Source organism: Anser cygnoides, chromosome 18, assembly GCF_040182565.1.
Source record: "Anser cygnoides isolate HZ-2024a breed goose chromosome 18, Taihu_goose_T2T_genome, whole genome shotgun sequence".
Lineage (NCBI taxonomy): Eukaryota > Metazoa > Chordata > Aves > Anseriformes > Anatidae > Anser > Anser cygnoides.
In genome coordinates this window covers 8,384,270-8,404,404 of record NC_089890.1, presented here as the reverse complement: position 1 = coordinate 8,404,404, position 20,135 = coordinate 8,384,270, and the positions used below count along the sequence as shown (strand labels likewise).

The 20,135-nt window shown below is 50.1% G+C and overlaps 1 protein-coding gene across 2 annotated transcripts in view; it reads left to right on the top strand.

The window, feature by feature from the left end:
* Positions 1-20,135, top strand: part of SSH2 (slingshot protein phosphatase 2) — a 92,571-nt gene that overhangs the window by 11,459 nt on the left and 60,977 nt on the right. The window contains exon 1 of one of the 2 annotated variants that reach the window (XM_066979662.1): positions 954-980. The exons of the other annotated variant lie outside the window; for it this stretch is intronic. Coding sequence (XP_066835763.1) covers positions 969-980 — 12 coding nt within the window. The 5' untranslated portion in view covers positions 954-968. Of the gene's footprint in view, positions 1-953; positions 981-20,135 lie in introns of those variants that run through there. 2 annotated transcript variants of the gene reach the window in all.

Below are 20,135 nucleotides of genomic sequence, written 5' to 3'. Positions count from 1 at the left end.
GGGTCATGTCTTACTGAACCGCAAGCAGCAAAATAAGAACTTGTACATATAAGGGTCTCGTTGTTTCCTTTAGTCTCTTCTTTCTTTGACTGAATACCCAGGATGAAAAGTGCAGGCTGGAAACGAGTGCTAAGCCTCGGGGAGCTGCTACTGGTGCTACTAGAGAGGTGGCTGTGCAGTAACCCTCCCTGACCCCAGTTGCGGTCTGCACACGCATTTATTCACCCGTAGGTTCACACAGGGTGAGCAGAGTGCCTGTCACACACCCCAACATCCGAGTGCCCGGTCTTTCCGCCAGCTCCTCCAGCAGCACCGAGCTGCTGGCTGCTCCGGCAGCCCCGTGCGTGGGGCTTCGCGCTCGTGGCAGCGTGGTGCTCCTTGCCTCTGGCTCTCCTCCTAAAGCTATTACAAGTGAAACTTGAAACAGGGATGGGGGCGAACTGAATCGCCCTTGAAACAGATTCAGGGCTTGTGAGCTTCTTTGAGAGAAGCTCCCGGGAAGCTTTTCAAATGGTCCCTGCGCTGTACTCCGCGAGGGCAGGGTGTTTTCGTGCAGCCCCTGATGAGCTAGATAGTCTTGCTGAACAATCGAATAGTTGAAGCAGAATATGAAGCTTTAAGGCATCTTCATCTAAGGTCTTCTGGGAGCGATGTGAGCATGCAGTAAATGATTAGCGTAGTTCTCATCCTACGCTCTGGAGATGTAAAAGGCTCGGGGAGCGCGGTGAAGGGCTTGCTCAGAGCTGATGGGTGTGCAGCCTGGTTTCTGAGCTGGAATGGGGACTGTGAGAGCCTGCGAGGAAAGAAGAGATGGGGGCCCTGCGATTTCATGCTTCTTCACCTCTGTGGTTTTCTTTTTTTTTTTTTTTGTCTCTTGAGTATAGCATATGGACAGCACCATGGGTTAGGGAACACTTCAGCTTCATCTTCAGAGACTTTTCCTAAATAGCCTTCTTCCACTGAAGTCAATGGGCGTGGAGGTAAGCAGCGCTGAGTGCTTTCTGACAACACCACTACCACCCACTCTGCAGCCTGATGCACACAACACTCCTTGTATTCGAGCATTGTTTTTCCCCAAAAAAGTCGCATGCAGTTGCACAATGAAGACACTGCTTATTTGTGTAATGCAGATCTATTCCTAGCCGCTGGGGGAGTGCAAGCAGCGAGTGTCAGGGTGCGGGAGACTTCACAGATACTGCATGAACACTTGCCACTGAACTTCAGGCGTCCCTCTATTATGTCACAATGAAATACGGCTTCACGGTTGATCTGTGAGTTGAACGGGGTTTGAATGCAGGGTTGAATGTTGCAGTGTGAAGCGTTTGTGCTCCCCATGCTCAGCACCTTTGGCTCTGCTGTGATTTATTTACAAGTACTGAGCGTAGTTTCTCAACAGTTAATCATTCAGAATCAGCAAGAGTTTCCTGTTTCCTTGTCTTTCTGTTGATTTCCTTTTCTGTTGAAATACAACTTTCTCTGCTGAAACAAGTGTGTTGCCCCACTCCTCAGTTTCTGCCTAGTGGCTGAACGAGGAGGCAAGGGGAACCTCTGCAATGGCCTGATACTCTCTCAGCTATTGCCAGCTGGGTCTGGTGACTAAACTGTTATGATAAAACACAAATTCATTAGTTGATGCTGTTGAAATCCGCTGACTTTTCTGCGCTCCTAATAGAAGGCTTTAAAACATCCAGCTGCAGACTGATCCTCTCCAGGCATGTGACACTGACATCAGTCCTAGAAGTGAGGCGTTGAACTGCCTCCAGAAATGAGCTCACTGGGTGATATTCAATGCACTGATTTAGCATAATGTTAGCTAATTTGATTACATGATCACCTGCACTTACTGTTTGAGGGATGGGACTTCATTCCAATTCTAGTTGCTGCTGTTGGAGTACTAGTGTCGTAACCCTCAGGCGCTGGGGACAGGATGCCCTGCTCCTGCTGTGTCGGGAGCTGGGCTTGGCAGAGCCCATCCCTGATAGCCACGGACGTGCTGCAGGTCTCGCCACGTTCCTTTACTTTTCTTCTCCCCGCACCCCTCCCAATAAGTTACATGGAAATAAGAGTTTGGGACTCTGTTATTAGGCAGGCCTTCGGAAGGCAGTCATAAAACTTGCTTGCTTTTCCTTTGGCTCTCTTGTTTAAATGGCTGAATAAAAACACAGGAATGTCCCTTCCCGGGAGCCTGGGTCGTGGTTCCAACCTGCCGTCCAAACTGCAGGGACTAGTCGTGGCCGAAACGAAATTAAACCCTGGCAAGACCATCCTGGAGGCTAGCTGCCGTGTGCTTCCAGCTTCCTCATCTCCTCTAGCTTGAGGTCACCAGTAATTGCACACTTCCTCTTACGAGCTGCACAGAGCGTGAGCTCAGGCAGCACGGTGTAATGATGGTGACCCCGGATAAACATACTTCTCCATTATTTTGGACACTTGAACAAATTAAGTGCTTACCTGTAGTCATAGCACGAGTATGCCTCAGTCGCTAGTGCCTGAGCAGCTCAATGCACACCCGGTTTCATTTTTATTTATTTTATAAAGATGGGAATCGAAGAGCCAGTGTGTCAGCAGAAGGGTTCTCGTGAATTTGTCCCAAAACATTGTCATCTTTTCTCCCCCCACCCAGTGTTTTCTGCCTGTTATTGCGTGTTACAGGACTGCTTGTTCTGGATGCTGTTCCCTGCTGAATAGAAGTCTTTATTGAGCTGCCCATAACGTTGCTGGGCTCTTGCAAGAAATACTGCTGTGAAGTTGAGACAGAGGAAGATAGTGTATCTCCCAGGGCTCTAACAAGGCTGCCTGCGCTGTGATCTGTAACGCAAGTGAAGAATTATACCACGAGGAAGGGCTGGAAAAGCTGCTGGTGTTGTATACAGAACGTTGAGGCGAAGCTCTTAAAAACCTTAGGTACAGAGCAGGAAAAGAAGCTAGGTTTGAAGAGTAAGCACTGGCAAATGGGGTGGGAAGACCTCTGGTCCTGTGAGGGTAAGCGGTGCTGCCGAGGAGCCAAGGATGCTGGCGATGGGACAGGGACGCTGCAAAGCTCCGCGGAGAGCGCGCCCCGATGCCCTGGGCGGTACGGTCTCTTCCTCCCTTGTTTACGAGAAGCTGGCGTGTTTTCAGAACCAGCTGCTGAAACATCCTTGGTGGGGCAGAGGTTTGGGATGACAACACGCTTATTCACATCTCGCAGGTTACCTCCAGCAGTGGCCGTTCGGGGTGGCGTGCTGGCTGCTGCCGGTTCCTGATAGCGCCCCGAGCCGCAGGGCTGCCTTCTGCAGCGGCCAGGATCACCCTTAGGACTCTGCAAAATGACGAAATAAACCCGGGCATTGCCCAATCAAGTGCCTGTGGCACGCGTGTCTGGGTTGTTTTAGTTTCTCTTTAACTTAACAGCAGCAGGAGTCGTTCAGAGTACGCGGAGGGCGTGGGAGCGGGGAGCTGAGCCCCGTCCTCCCTCCGTGATCGGAGCCCGAGCCTGTTTGGATGCTGAAGGGCAATTTTCCAGCGGTTTGGGGGGGTGGGGAGAGAACCAGATGCTCTTAGGAAGTCCGTGCCATTGTTAATAATGTAATTCACAGATGGCGAAGGCCTTGAAGAGGCTTTCATGCAGCACTTAGGCTCTGTAATAGACAGATCATCGCATCAGGGCTCATAAATAGAGATGACTTAATCCCGAGGATGAGTCTGAAGTGATCTGTTTGATAGTGGCCCTGTGGATCATCGGAACCTTTTATACAGTCAGGAGCCTTTGGGATCCCTGAATGTGGAGCACTGCTCTGGGACTGGGCCAATCCTTAATAAAAACGGCAAGATAAAATGTTAACACAGCTTTAAGCTTTCATAGGGAGGTGGCTCTTACGAAATAAAAGGCAGGTTCCTTTCTCCTGGTACAGAAATCAATACAAATAGTGCAAGTGTGAAAATCGATTTGTATAGTGTCTTCTTCTTGAGAGGCAGTTCTGCTTTTATTTTCATTTATGCGGTTGGAGTTAGAAGCAGTGAGTATATTCTGAATAGTTGTCAGTGCGTCTTGGCAGTTGAAGGACTGTGCGTTGCACGTCCTCTTGGTTTTCGTTATTAAAAAAAGTCACTCAGCTTTATAGCAAACGAACAGTCTGCTGGCTTGCAGACACACGCAGTCACAGACGTTCGGGCTCAGGACTCCACAGCTTAATACAAATGTTTGTACGTGCTTGGGAGGCTCATTGCTAAGGTCTTCAGTGACGGCTGGTAGGCTTTTTACTGGCTGTAAGTTGTGTAACTAGAAGTATGTATTAGGGTCTTTTAACCAATATTAGCTTACGTGTTTAGCATTATAAATCAAAAGTTTCTGACAGCATGAGAACCGACTGTTATTTTGCCGTTTGCTGCTTTCTTTTCAAGTGCAGCTCCCCCCTTCCCAAGGGAATTCCATAATGGCTTTTATTATTATTTGTAACTTCCACAAGTTTAAATTGTGTTTAGTAAATTGGCTTCTTGTGATACCCGTCATGTGATGGTTCATGAGCCCCAAAGAATGTGCCCCTGTGACTCCAGCCATGTATTTGCCCGTACCAGCGCAGGCTGCATCATGTGTTCTTGTTGCTCCTGCATTTTGAGCTAAGTAGTGAAGGGGGGGATGGCTGTGTCATGGCCAAGCTACTAGAAATTCTCAGACTGCTTAATTTGTGACTTTGTTCACTAGAGAATCCTGGATTACATTAACCTAACTCTTCTGTATTTTCACAGAATTTTTTGTGCGTTGGAAGTTGTGTTGCTTCCCTCCCCCCATTCTCTTTATTTAAAAAAAAAAAAGAAAAAAAAAGCACGCTTTGGTAAAAAGAAGTGTCTTGACATCTTGCTCAGAGAGCTTCTAAATTTTGGGGAGCATGCTTTAAGTGAGAAAGCTGCGAATGGTCTACTTCGTTCTGTGATGCTGTGATGCTGTATGTGCTGCGGCCGCTGTCGGGTTCGGCGTGTTGCCCCCACCCTTGGTGGTGCAGCTGCTGCTGGATGCAGATGGCTGCCCCCAACTCCCGGAGTCGAGGCTTTGCGGAGGAGATGAATGTCTCCTCAAGCCTTCGGTGTCCCAGATCTCGGCAGTAAGGCTGACCGTCTTTACGGGGCGCATTTTTCAGCAGACAGTCTGTGCTCTGAGTTCCCGGACTATTTGCCTTTTTTTGTATTTTTATGTCTGCATGGGCTAATGTGCTTCTTTAGATCTGAATTCAGCACCAGAGTGACATTGGTTTTAATGCAGTGGTTCTGTGTCACCTTTTTTCCTCTGGGTTGGATCTTATTTTCAGCTCTGCCTCTAGTACCTGTTGCATCACACTTCAGGATTTTTGTTTGTTCTTCACGCTTACATTTAAAAAAAAAAAGCCACCAGAACTCCGTTCATTCTGCACAGCTCACGGCGTTTCCACTTGGCTCAGAGGACATGGATGTGTGAGCTGAGGGAATCCTCCTCATTTGGCCGGTCAGCCAAGCTTTCTTCAAGCGCATTAGAAGGATCTACAGCTTAAGTTCATCAGAGGGCTAACCTGTTCTGGCTTTAATGAGATTTATTATACGCGTACCTTTTGGATTCTACTGCCTTTGGTCTTCAAACCCCTCCGTATAAATCTGCCAGCAGAAGCAAGACTAACAGAAAGCTGATCTTCATCCTGAACCTGCCCCGTGTTGAGATTATTGATTTTTATTTTTTAATTAGAGTAACATCATTTGTGCCATTGGCATGCAACTTGTCTGTGGTTTGCCAAGTGCTTGCGTTCATGCTTCCTTCCTTAGCTCCTCCCCAGTTCCCACATGGATCTAACGCTGATATTGCAGCTCACGTGTGAGAGGATGGACGAAATCCGGGCGTCGCAGCTGCCAGGTCATTGCGTGCGACTTTATAGATACGGCTGCAATCCCAATACATGTAGGAGAGAATACTGGGGGGTTTGAAGGGCTGTTAGCATATATGCGTAGGGGTAGAGTGTGTTAGCAGCAGGTTGCTGAGTCTTTTTGCCTTAGATCCAAACTTGCATGTGTGGTACAGATGTGGCTGTGAGCACTGGAAGAGAAGTCGCAGCTCTGTTGGTCTCTACATCTGTTGACCACCACCATATATACACCTACACGTTTTTAAGCTTTTTTAAGAAACAAAGGGTGCGGTTGTTTGGGGGGTTGGGTTTGTTTTGTTGTTGTGGTTGGTTGGTTGGTTGGTTTTTGACCGAACTGTTTCGATCTGATCGTTCTGCATCGCACAGCTCTTCTTGGCCAAACACAAGCGTGTATTTTCCTGAAAATCGCCAGGCTTTGGCTTTCATAAACCCTTGGCAGCAATCAATAATTTGAGCTTTGCTAGCTGAAGAAACCTGAGAGTTCTTGACTCGCTCCAAAACAACTTGCAGTGAGTTTCAGCTTGACAAATAACCGTGGGACTCGAGGAAGGGGGCCCGGCGGGGTACAGGTGAGCCCCAGCAGTGCTGGCGAGCGTGGGTTACACTGGCAGGGCAACCGGAGCCTGGAACAAGAGCGTTTGGATCAGCCACCAGCGGAGCCCTGGGACACGTGAGATGCTGCCCTGGTCTGGTTAACTTCCTTCAGCTGGAGGCGCTACGGCGGCGTGACACCTCTGCAAGATGCAGGCTGACAGGTCTGTAAAGGGGGTGGCTGGTGAACACTGCGATTTGGCTTGTTCCACGAGGATTTGGCACGCCTAATGAGCAGGTGATCTGTGGAAGGGTGAAGAAAAATGTGGTCTGTCAGTAGCAGGACCCGGCTCTCCTCTGCCTGCTCGGGGTGTTTGTGCTTGCAGCACTCGAGGCTGCTGAGGCGAGCGCATCGCTGGGTGTAGCGCCTCGGATTTTTTTTTCTAAGTGTACCTATTAATGGAAGCAGAGCGCATAATGTAGTCCTAAAATAGCTCTCCCATGAATGCAGAAACATTCCACTTCTGACTAATCGGCCATTCAGAAGGAGCGTTTAAATATGCACCAGAGACCGAGCAGCGGCTCTCCGTATCTGGGTGAGTGGAGTTAGCAATGTGCTACGGATCTGGGCCGCACGGGAGGCTTGCCCCTCGCTTCGTCCCCTTTCCCTGCACCTGCCTGTCTCCGGGTAGCTGCTTCCCCTCCAGGGGAGCAGAACACGGCTCCTGCTGGCTCCCCGGCAGGCAGCCGCGCTGCAGGGCTTGCTCATCCCCACCGCCCCGAGACCGAGGATCTGGGAAGGACGAGGCTGATAAACAGTCCTCGAAACCAGGCTTGTGTTTCTCTGGGTTGTGAATGACCAGGGACACAAAGAGCTTATGGTCCCCGTCCTGGCTCTAGTGCATAGCCTGAAGAGCTTGGCAAGCACCAGGGAGCCCATGTGCGGCGGTTTTCTCCGACAGCTCCTCAGCTACACACACTGCTCCACGGCCTCTGGGCCAGCTTCACAAGGAGAAGAAGATGCACAGCGTGGGCACTGGGGCAGGGTCCGCATGGCCTGCCTGAAGAAGTGATTTGCTATTGCTGATTGTGGTTGCTTTTCCAGACACAGCAATGCCATGTAACCATCTTATTTAGAGGCGACCTCAAAGGCAAGTTCTACTCCCCAAACCAGGGATTTTCACAGGGGCTTACGCTGGTTTAAGGCTGCGTTATCCTAGTACAGCATAAACCTGTTTCTAGTTATCTTAAGGCAGAAAGCGGCTGGGGGATTTGGGTCGGGCTGGATGATTGACTCCTGCTGGCTTAACCGATCCCTGAGGAGTGCCTTTTGCCCTCACCTACCTGATCTTCGTTTCTTTGTCAGGCACCAGCAATAAGCACTTATCCTGCGCTGTCTCCTGCAGCAGAACCAAGTTCTGGGAGGTGCCGTACCCCGAGCGTTGGCTTCGGCAGCTCTGCCCTTCAGGTGGTCATTTCTGCAGAGCCCCGGCCAAAGGGAGGGGACAGCTTTAACTGGATTAACCTCAAGAAGAGAGCGTGGGGATTTAAGGATTAGGGAACCAAAGGCAGCCAGCAGTCACTGACCGAAAACCTGCAGTGAGAGAGCCAGTCCCTAGACTGGAGATACAGCCCTTCCTCACCTGCGTGGTGTGAGTGGTGGCGTTTTTAGCCTTGGGGGTGTTAGAGAAGGTGGTCTTGGGGATGCAGGGGATGTGTAGGGTGTTTTTCTTAAGACTTGTGTATCGATTCAAGGCTATTCACAGTTGGCACCTTTGTAAGAGGAGCCGTGGAAGCACGGAGTGCTCAGGTGGGATCCCAGACCTGGCTCACAGAAGATGTGTTGGTGGCTTACTCTAATAAAACAAGAGCATCTGGTTTCAGGAGGCTTTTAGCCCTCCTAACCCCATGCACTACTCTTACACCCTCTATGCCTGTCCTGAAGTGTTTGTCATCCCCTGTATTTTTTCCACCAGTGCTGTTCTGCATCTCCTGCAGGGAAAATCCTGGTAGATGGCAGGGTTGGTAGGAAGATGGGGAAGGATCGACAAAACCCTGTTACTAGGGAGACACGAGCTGTAGCATCGTCCCTGATGGCCGGGCTGCCGAGGGGGGAACAGATGGTACGAAGGAGCTGGGATTACACAGACGAGCACCGCAGGGCCACAGGGCTGACAGGGCTGTGAACTTCAGGGGTCGGGCAAAGCCGGGCGTGTGCCAAGGCTAACGGGCTTCTTTGCCTTTGGCCCAGCGCTTCTGGCCTCTGGCTGAGCCCTTCGTGCTCCGGGGACAGGGAGGTATGGCCGTGTGAAAGCAAGAACCTGGCAAAAAGGTCGGACTGTTCCCACAAAGGCCGGACTGTACCCGCTGGCAGTGACATTTATGGCCCGGGGGGGGGGGGGAAATAACCGAACAGAGCGCTGCTTTCCGGGTCAGAAAGGGCTTTCTCCTGTTACTGGTGTGCACACGAAGGAACGTGACTTCTTTTCCATCCTGGGAGGCTGGGAGGACGGGGCTGCTCCCAGCTTTTGACGCAGCCCGGTCTTTATGGCAAGATAAGGTTTCGCAGAGGCTTACGTTCCAGGAGCGCTGCTGCCGGCTGCGTGCTGCTGCCTGCTCCCTGGGGGGAGATGTGGGGCAAAACTGCGGGTCTGGACTGAGCCGTGGGTAAATCAGCAGGGGCACATTCATCCTGCCCGAGGAGAAACACAGCCAGAGCTGCTCTGCTGGGGTCTCATTACGATCTGTTTTGCTCGTGTTTAACCTCCAGGCTCTGCGGACGAGTGTTGCAACAAACAGGGCACTGATTCGTTAACAGACGGAGAGTACTAGATGGCTGCAGTGCCAGAATTAATGGCTGGACAGCATTTCCTTTTTTTTTAAATCTCTTTCCTCCCACAGCAATTTGGACTGGTACCCAAATAAACAATAACAAATAGATTTTTGGAGGAGCTGGCTGGGAGAAATAACAAAAGTCAAGGGGCCGTCGTTACGCAACTCAGCTCTGCTCGTATCTGACTACTCCAGAAAACCTTCTCTCACTCCCCAGCTTCATTCTCCTTTCTCTTTTTCCTTCCACCCCTGCTGGAGGAGGTGCTGTTGTATTTGCTGCCTTGGTTTTGGTCCCCCCACCAGTCGGGAAGGCACACGGGGCTGGCCGAGCGTAGGCAGGGCCGTGCTGTGGGGAAATGCCCCACGAGAGTGCACAAACCAGCTTCTGTCAGGCAATAAAATGGCTCGGCGTGTTGGCTCGGGTTCCAACAGCATGACACTAATACCTGGGCGTGTGGGGTTTTTTTCTTTTTTCTTTTTAAATAACCGATTCTGGGTATTTTGTAGCTGCTGTGTGCCGCTTTTAGCAGCGGTGGTCTCGTAGGAGTGGGCAGCTGGGGGCTGTTCTGCTCCCGGGGGCTGACGGATGTGAGCGAGGGGTGTGCTTTGTCCCCCGTGCCTCCGCAGCGTTGTGCCAGGGGGGATCTGCAGCCCTTGCCTGCCCTCCAAAGGCTCTGCTTTGAGTCCTACACATACAGAAAGCCGTCCCTGCGATTCCTTTTAAAGTTTTGCCTGAAAGACCTGCTTTTTTTCCTTACCCAAGCCGAGTCTAGGGCTGAAGAGACTTTCCTGCCGATTCCTCCTCTGGTACGGAGCCTAACCTCCTGCTGGGAAACCTCTGCCAGCCTCCTGCTCCTGCTCCATCGCTGCAGCGGAGCAGAGCCCCCGCTGTGCTCTGCTTGAATCCCACGGTACGCCGCGGCCGTCTGCAAGAGGCCACGCAGATGCTGCTGCATCCAGGCACGCCGAGCGATGTTCTTGCTTGGATACCCCTGTTTCTGCTTTGTTTTTTTGCTTCTCACGAATGCTAGGTAACAATCTACAGCTTGTAATCGCACCGCTGAGCACAGTTTCAGATCAAGCACTGCTAAGAGCTGACAGTTTCAAACAGTGATGACCTCCTGACCCCCCCCGTCCATATTGCTTTTTAGAGGTTGAGCATCATAGAATTAGAAAGATTGGGTGTTGCTCTGCTTCTTAAGTCTTAAATAACTTCCCACTTGGAGAATTCTTTTCATCCGAAAAATCATCTCCTAATGCTTGATGCAGTAGGCCCAGGGCCTCATAGTTCGGGTAGGTCATGAAGATATCTGCGCTGCTCCCAATTCATCCCGTGCGTCGTATGTTCCTTACGTCAAGGGGGGATTTGGCCGCAGCTGGGAGGGATTGGATCTCGCAGGAGCCGAGTGGGTGAGAGGCTCTCTGCCTGCTGGCAGGGAGAGAGATGTGCACGCGTTACAGCCACCGCTCGGGTTTAGGACTGTACTCCTGAGATTTTATGGGGTGAAGATTCAACTTAAACCTGTTTCAGAGATGGCCGCGTGTGCTTCTGTCCGTGTGGCAAGCAGTGGAAATGAAAGGCCTGTACCTGGTTATGCTGCTGCCCAGGAGTCGGAGCTGTGCTGGCGCAGCTGCACAGGGTGGGCACAGGGCACAAATGGGAGCGGTATCCAGATAGCTCCCCTCCTGTCCCGGTACGGGAATAACGCGGTATTTCGTATGATGCAGGTGGATCGGCAGTGCTTTGGTGACCCCGTGACTATGGGAAGAGTTAAAGCTCTGGAGCTGAGCTGTGCCTGCCCAGAGCCCTGGAATAGCTCCCTGGTTTTTAGTGTAGGTAACTGCAGTGGGGATGCAGATGAGGCTGTCGTGAGCGTGCACCCGTGTGCAAAAAGAGGAAAAAAAAAAAAAGAAAACAACCCAAACTTATTTTTATTCGTAAACTTGATGCCAACAGGAAGATGGCTGATTGCAAGACAAAGACCCTTCCCTTTGCAGTGTACCTCCCTTCCTTCCACCCTCCTCCTCCTCTTAAAATAGCCCTTCGGATTTAGGAGCAAAACCCAAATATTTCCCTTTTTATGAAAGCACATTTCAGGTTTGTCCCTTTCAATGGGAAACTTAACTTTGGTGGCTTAAACCAGAAGCTGGTGGTGTGCATCAGCTACGTCTGCTCCACATCCTTAGCCCTTGTAACATGCGAGAGTATTGCTCATGAATTATAAAAGATTTTCGGCTGCAGTCCCAGGCCTCCAGCTTCTCCTCGTACGGCTCTTTACTGGCGGGTTTGCTTCCCCGGCTTCCTCAGCCCTGTTTTGTTCTCGCTGTCTTTGCCTCTCCCAGCAGGAAAGGAGCCCTGAGGCCAAGACCTCGGAGATGTCGGGGATGTCTCGAAGTCCCACTTGGGATTCACCAGTGTATGTGTGCGTATTTGTGACTTGGTCTTATCCAAACTACACCTCTGACATCAGCAACAATTCCTGGTATGAAAACTGGAGTTATAGTGCCCGTGTTTGTACAGCAAATGAGTTTTCTCACGCTCTTCCCATCACCGTAAGCAGCTGTTACTGCTGTGGGGAAATGAATGCCTGAAGATTTAAAGATTTCCAATGGACGATTTCATTATCTTTGCCTGAAAGGAGAGTAAGCGGATACCTTCAAGGTTCTGGGAAGCATTGCATTTAGCAGAGAATCATAATTATGTTAAATATCAGTCTGTACTGTCATACTTGCACTGTGTTGAAAGGCCCCCTAAAGTTAGAGGAAAGGTCTGTTCGGGGAGACGACAGATTTTGTTTCTTAGTGTCTGTAACTCTCTAGATGGTGCCGACTGATACGCCACTGCAGTTTTTAGAGAGAAGTCGTGTAACATTGCTTCTGTGTAGGGGTTTTTAATGTGGATATATAGCGTTTGGGTTATTTTTTTCCCTTGGGTGCGCCTCTCTGATTAAAGCGGAAGCTGTTGTACTCCCCATCGGGCGAGCTTATTTCGCTGCAGAAATTGACCGTAATCTCCTTTTTAATCTGCTCTTGTAGGGCAGCGTAGCAGGCTGTGTCACACTGGATTTCTCATCCTGCCTCTTGTTGTTCCAGTTGGAGGCTTCTAATTCTTGTGCTCAAATGTTTTGAGTTTTATTTCTGCAGTTTTCAGTGAGGTCCAATCTAAACAAAGTTTGCATAAATCCCTTAGCTGCAGTGGAAAGATGAAAGCTTTGATAAGGAACTTTTTATTTTTCTTCTAGAGCAAGAGCACAATGTCTTTGACCTAAATATACCGGTTACTGACACAGCAAAGTGATGCAGAAAACAGTCTGGAAGGAATGTCAACCTCTGAATGAAAGCTTGGCTGCAGAAAGCTGCTGCTTACGTAGAACCTAATGCACAGAAGAAATGCGAGGAGGAAAAGGTCTTCATTCAAACTATTTCATGTAAATAGTGATGGGTGAGGGAGAAACTGCTGGGGAAAGCTGCTTGGTTACCCCTGGCGCTGCGGCTTTGGAGAGGTAAAAACACCGTGCAAAGCACCGCGTAGTTCTCCCCTTCCCCTTTGGGGCCTCGTTTGCTCCGCTTAGCTTTCTGAAGAACTTTTACGTCAAACTTGAAGGCTTCCTGGTAGCAGCTTCTATTTTTGAGAAGTGTTTGATGGCAAATGTAAGTATTTCCAAAGGTGGCCATGAGCTAGTTCTCTAGAGCATACTCAGGGACTTTATTAATTAGCTTCATAATTTTTAATAATGGCTGAGGTTAACCTTCTCCGGAGACTGAGGGATTCTGAAGTGAACTGGTTTTAAATCCAGCCTTGAGACCTGTCCTGTGCCCGTGAGTGCTCGCTCGCATGCTGCTGCCGGGGCGATGCTCTCCGTGATCTGCTCTCTTTGAGTCACTTCGCCCAGACCGCTGCGGGTTCTGCTTGTCTTTGTTCTCGCTGCACAGCTGGGGAACTTGTGAACTCTGTCCATTTATTTTTTGTGGTCAAATCTCCCTGTTTAGCACCAAATGACTGCTCCCAAGATGAAGTCAGGCTGGAAACAGAAACAGTTGTAGTTCAGCTGGCTTCCCCCTCCTGCCCCGGAAGCTCTCGCTGGTGAATTTGGGGGCATTCTTCAGCTTTTTTGAGAAAAAGGGAACCTCTCCTCGACCCAGCGTTTCAAGTCAGCCCTTGTTTCTTTTTTACCAGCCAGAGTGTTGTTGCTGGCACTTCAGCCTTGCTGCAAATGCAGCATGTGTGGGCTTTATGCTAACACAGTTTATTTAAGAGGTTGATACAACTCTGTGGAAGTCTCTGCTACAGAAATATGTAATAGATATTTGGCAGTCTGACTCAACCATTTGTCCTGTTTTCTTCCAGCAGATGATTTGAGATTATTGATAGGACCAGCCTTACGCAGGGCACGCTGCTAAATAGACATCTTTACTTCATCTTGGAAGGTGTTGAGCTTTGTTTCTGCGTGATGTCCATGGATCGTGGTCCCCTTGTTCAGCCTCTGTTCAGTCGCTTCTTTGGGCATCTCATGCCAGAACTGTGCAGACCTCAGGTACCCCAGGGTAGCTGTAATGTCACTGTGTCTGTGTCAGCAGCTGAACTGAGCCCTAAGGAATCCAAACGTGCAGTGGACTCTCACATCTCTGGTGACTTGTATTGCATTAGGAGAAAGGCTGTGGCTGCAGTAATGGCACGCTCTCTGCAATACTCAACCAGACTGGGTTATTTATCCATGTGTTGGGTAATACTTGAGGACAGAGGATGATTTTTTTTTTTTTTTGGACTGGCTTGCTTAATACTTGCTGACACCCAAGAAGAGCTCCTGTATGGAGGAGTTTCCAAGGCCTGGTGCAGTGTAGCACGGAGATGCCCGGGGAGGTCGGTGGGTGCTGTGCAGAGGCATATTTGCATGGTTTAACGACTGGATCGGTGCCCGCCTGGCAACCTCCGATTTGACTCAAGCAGCTGCCTTCTTCCCAGCGAAAGTCACGTTCGGCTCAGAGGCACTTCGTGTATGTTTGAACAACTGGATGGGACCTAGCCAAGGGAAGGGTAGGCAGGGAACTAGGAGGTCGCTCTTTAATTATAAATCTTTTCTACCTCCTTTGAGACTGAGTCCAGAGCTGTTCACATGACGGTGGCCTGACAGTGATCAGTGAAAAGCCTCTCTGACGGCATGGCTACATCTTGCTGTGGGTTTGGGGGATCCTTGTTAACTCAGTTTCTGTTGTATAAATAAGAAACTGCCAGTTGCCCTTCGCTAAGAGAGGTGAAAAAGCTTCAAATTGGCTGTCTCACAGCATTTTAAATGAGCTTCTGTACTCTTACTCTTGCACAAGACCTCAGCTGATTTAGTAAGGATCATTTTTAAAAAGAATACTATGACTTTGAAATTCAGCAGCTTCAAGAAATGAGAATAGCTTGACATCCAGTTCTTGGTCTGCCTTTCTGTAGGGAATTTGGGATCACTCACTACTGGTGTTCGTTGCTATGCAGAGGGTTTCTTTAAAAGCATACCAAACGATGGAAAATAATGAAGTTGCTCACGCAAAAAGCAACACCTAGGCAAGATTTAGAAAATGGAGAAGGGGAGAGAAGTTCTGCAATGTCTGAAGTGTGCACTTTACAACTATTAGCAAAATGTTGAGGCTTGTGGGGTGACAGAAACTGTAATCCTTGTCCAGCCTGGGGTGTCAGTGCTTTCTTGATACGGATGGCTGTGGCGTGCTCATGCTCCTGATAAAAACACTTCCCAGGCATTGTCTATGCAGTCAGGTATGTTGGCATAAAATCATGTGCAGCAAGCAGTTATTACATTGGAATCACTTTCAAGGTTTGCAAGATGTGTTTTCAGGGTGTAGTCTGTGTGAAGAGTAGTCTGTGTGAAATGTTCCCCGGTTACTAAAAGTGTTGTGAATGTTAGATGCATGCCTTATGCTAATAATCCTATCTCTTACAACAAAAGAAGCTGCTCTGATGTTCCCAGTGTTAAATACGGGCAGACAGCTCCAGTCCCTGTCCATAACGCAGACTGAATCTCGTTTATCGTTGCATCAGTCTGCAGAAAGGAGATTTCTAAGAGCAGAACTGTTTGCGTGACATGGAGTGACTCCCATTGTATAGAACAGAATAATGCTCAAAAATTTCTCTCTTCTCCCTTACCCTTTTGATGACAGATAGTTGGCAGCGGATCAAAGCACAAACAGGATTAATGTTTTGCATATTCTGTCCTACATGGCCTGAAAGGAGCAGAGACGGAATTTTTTCATCTTCCACTTTAAACTGCATTTAATATGTGGCCTAGTTTAGAGCTATGCGACTCATTCCTTCCGTTTCCCCCGAGGCCTGTGTTTCTGGTCAAGGAAAGCAGGGCACGACTCCCTCTGGAGCCCTTCAGTGCTGCTCAGCTTCCTCCTCCGTGCAGGCCGGGGCTGGAGGCTGCTGCGGGGCTGGAGCAGTCCCACATCGGGGAGCTCCACGTTGCCTGTGTGGATGCCACAATCTCCCGCACCCTTCGCTCTGGTTACGACATGGGTGCCGCAGGGTGTGGGCAGCCCAGGTTGGGAGAGGAGCTGAGGCTCTCGCCGCCACCACCGCGTGTGGGATGGTGGCTGCAGAAGTGAAGCGGGGCGCTGCCACAGGTCACACCTCCAGCTGGCTCACTGCAGGGTCTGAGGTTGCTGCCGAAGCACAGGATCATAATGATTCTCTAATCAATAAGGTTGAAAAAGAGCTCCGAGATCATCTGGTCCAACCATCCCCAGTATCACCCACTAAACCATGTCCCTAAGCACCACGTCCAACCTCTCCTTGAACACCCCCAGGGACAGTGACGCCACCACCTCCCTGGGCAACCCATCCCAACGCCTGACTGCCCTTTCTGAGAAGAAATGTCTCCTCATTTCCAACCTGAACCTCCCAGGGCACAACTTGAGGCCGTTCCCTCTGGTCCTGTCACTAGTTATGTGTGAGAAGAGGCCGACCCCAGCTCCCCACAACAAGCAAGCTGCTCCTCAGAGCTGTCCCCAGAAAGGGGCGCCCGCAGGCCGTGATCCACCACAGGCCGCGATCCACCACAGGCTGTGATCCACCACAGGCCGTGATCCACCGCAGGCCGTGATCCACCACAGGCCGTGATCCACCGCAGGCCGTGATCCACCGCAGGCCGTGATCCACCGCAGGCCGTGATCCACCGCAGGCTGTGATCCACCACAGGCCGTGATCCACCACAGGCCGTGATCCACCGCAGGCCGTGATCCACCACAGGCCGTGATCCATGCCCTGGTGCAGCAGGGCACTGGCAGCAACGTGGCCTTCTGACACGGGCAGGTGACTGTGAGCGTGCTTGTTTTAGCAGACATATCAGTCGGAGTCGCTTCCTCCAGCAAAGGCTGCGCTCGGCCATGGGTTGGCATCGCCTGCTCTGTCCTGCCTCCCCCTCTAGTGGGGCGGCTTGTCGCTGCAGCTCCGCCTCGCCGGACAGTTTGGGGTTTGTGTCTCCTGCAGCCGCAGAACTGCGGGGTGAGCAGGGCCCAGCTGCAGCATAACGGGGTGCTGGTGTGGGAGAGGAGAAATAGCAGCAGTTAGGTACGTGCGGCACGGGAGCACTGGAGGTATCTTCTTGCATCCCCAAAGCCTTCTGTCCATGAGATGTTACATTTGCAAAGGAGGCGGTCAGTGGGGTAAGGTGGTTAGAGGGATCTGTTAGCATTCAGCTACCCAAATCTCAGCACCCTGTAAATATCGGGACACAAGGGGGATGCAGGGAAGGAGCGTTTTGCAGACCGGGATGGCTGTTGTTGCCGAGGAGGAGGGCAGAAGCGCCTCGTGACATCCTCAAAGTGAAGGTTAGTTCTGCTCCAGATAGCATCCCAGGCGAATGATCTCTTGCTCAAATCACACTTGTCTACAGTTCTTTTTTCCATAGACAGTCAGCTATATTCTGTATAGATGTGCTTCTGACACAAATCTGCTACATTTATGTCTAATATTAAAGAGATCTTGTAAGAGCTTCGGCAGAGACAGATGGTAGTTGACTGGGCTGTGTCTAGCCTCCTCCACATCGAGCTCTTGAGGGCTGAATTTTGAGTGGAGCCATGTTAACGATCTGCATATTTCAGGATCTTCTCCTGTCATTTGTGGGACTTCTGGTTATGGCGTACCAGGCTTGCCAGTTGCTGTGACCTGATTATTTTTTTTTGGCATGTGGAAATGGCCATTCGTTATCATTATCATACTGAAAATGTTTGCATAGCTGGGGTTCCTGAACAGCACAGTAGAGATTGCAAGTGCTCTTTCAATTGTTTTTGTTCTCTAGACAAATACATGTTCTTGAGCTGTTTTGGCTTACTCAAAAAATAAAAAATAAAAAAAAGGCTTCAGCTATCCTGCATGTATGAAACCTCTTCCCCTCCCTCTGACCTCTTCCCCTTGTCTGTCTCTCCATGTCCCCTCCGTACCCCTCATCAACTTTTTCACCAGCCCACGGGGAATTCATCAGAGTCTATGCTCTGGCAGGATCTGAGAAGTTCCAGCAGTAACACACACCCACAACAGCTAGTGGTGCTTTCGGAAGGATGTGAGATAGATAATAGATTTGTTCAAAGGAATTTAACTGTACAGCTGGCACTGGCTCCCAGTTTCTTGTCTTGCTGATCTTGTCTGGGACACTTGACATGCCAAGGCCCCAAGGTGGTGCGGCATCCTGGATGCAAGGCATCTGGTTCCAGTGTCTTCCTTACGCTCGAGTTTGTCATCCACATCTGATATCGCCATCCTAGTGCTGTGAGGTTGTTGCATCAAGTCCTGCCTCCCAAATAACGGCGTGGGGCTGGGGTTTGGTGAATAGAACCATAGAATATCACAAGTTGAAAGGGACCCACGAGGATCATTGAGTCCAACTCCTGGAGCTGGTCAAAGCCTGTGAAGACAACTGTGGTGCTGCTGTCTTTGTCAGCTCATGAGGCTCTGCTGCTGCTGGTACTTGGGTGACTGGTCCTCTGAAAATGCAAATCCTTATCCTGCAAATCTTGTGTGCATCTTTCGGTTTTGCTTTGTTTTTTAAACTTCTGCAAGAACTTCTAATAAGTGGCCTTCTCAACAGAGCCTCACAAGCTGCGTAAGTTCTTGCAAGACTCAGCAACGAGGAGTGTAGAGGAACACAACGAGGAGTGTAGAGAAACATCCCTGTTTCTGCAGGCAGGTCTCCAGAAGCTAGTGCAGAGTCTGCTCAAGGTAATCTGGAGGGACCTTTGTTTTCAAACCCGGATATCAGCATACAGATAGTTGTCTGCTCCGGCACAGCCCGAGGTGAGTTTAGCTCTGCGTATCGTTCCAGTTTGCCATAACTGGTGTGTGGCACCGAGGAGGTGGCCTCTGTGGCTTCTGTGACGATGCTGGCAGCCTGACCGAGCATGCGGTCTCAGCCATCAGAGCTGCCCTTTTCACCATCGGATTTTCCGCTCCAAACCACTGGGAAGCACCTGCACTTTCCGGTGCTGGGGTGAGAAGTAAAATATGCACTCTCCTGGGAAGTGCTGGTGGTTAGGATAACAAGTTTAGGGGAAGAGGGCAAGGAAAGCAGGTATGTGAAGTATTTAGGACTGACTTAGACTTTCTTTGCTTGCTCTAGAAATGCAAATACTTGCTGCTTTTGTGCTAGTTAAGCACGAGCCAGCTTCTTAGAAGTACTCAATACCTTGCTTCTGCAGACTTAAAATGCTGCTATTAACACCCGTCAAGACAAAATACACCAAAGTGAAGAGTGAGTAGCATGGTCCATGGGATAACCACTGCCCCTAAGGTGTTAAGCAAGCAGTTGAAGTGCACAGAGGCTTTGGCCGCCCTGGGAGTGCGGATTGCCAGGACAGCTGTCCAGTGTCTGGAGCCGTGGACAACAGTCAGGCAGATAGGTCCTGAGCCAGTGTGGTTATTGCAAAAGCTTGAATAATGGAAAGTGACTTTATGCCGTTGGATTTCTTCTTTTGCAAGGCCAGCCTCGGGTCTGTAGCCCAGAGAGCATCCAGGAGTGTCCTGCCAGCTCCTGAACGCAGCTCGATGGACGCTGACACCCCATCGCAGAAAGGAGGGCTTGGCTCCCCGCAGTGCAGCTCTGCTGCTGCTCCCCGGGGGCTGCTCTTCACCCGTGCTTTTGCACCTTTCTGAATGACGCTATGGCTTGTTTTGTGTTGACTGTGGAATGCATTTGGGTTCTCGTTTTTAAAGGAGATGGGCATGCCAGCTTCCTTATCAAGTTACTGAAATGCTGAGCTAATTCTAAGGTATGATGAGTAAAAGGTATTTGTGCCAGCTCCTGCTTGTTGTAGATGGTCTGCGGGTTTTAGCTTGAGTTTGTGGTTGCAGGTGGTTCCCAGTGAACTCCTTCATGGTCTTGTTCTAGTTCTGTTCTTCGAAATAGAAGAATAGGACTCAACACAAGCTTTGCAAACAATAGAAGAATAGAGGAACTCAATTCAAGCTTTGCATGCAGTAAGCACAAGAATGTATATGAAAAGATTTTCAGGAAAAAGCATCTGTTCGTACAGTTCTCTTACAGAAACTTTACTTAGTCCACTCCCGCCCTTTTCTGAGCCTGATGCTTAAACCTGTTAGTTCCTGTGTGTTTTGGTAGTGTCTGTTCTGGAGTCGCTCCCTCTCCTGTTGTTTCACCGGCTCTCCTGCCCCAGCAGCAGGCAGCTGCATGCCCGCGCTGGTGGGGCTGAGCGAGAGGCCTGGGATGTGCAGCTCCTCGTCCTCTTCTCTGCTGACTCCGTGGAAAGCAGATGCTTCCCCTAGCCCAGATCCCTTACGTGCCTTCTCTCTGTCTCCATCCGCGTGCTGTGGTCTGTAAAACAGAAAGCAGGACGTGCATCTTCAGCGCTGCTGCCCCAAAGAAAGCTGAAGGGGAAGAAAATGCTGCTTCC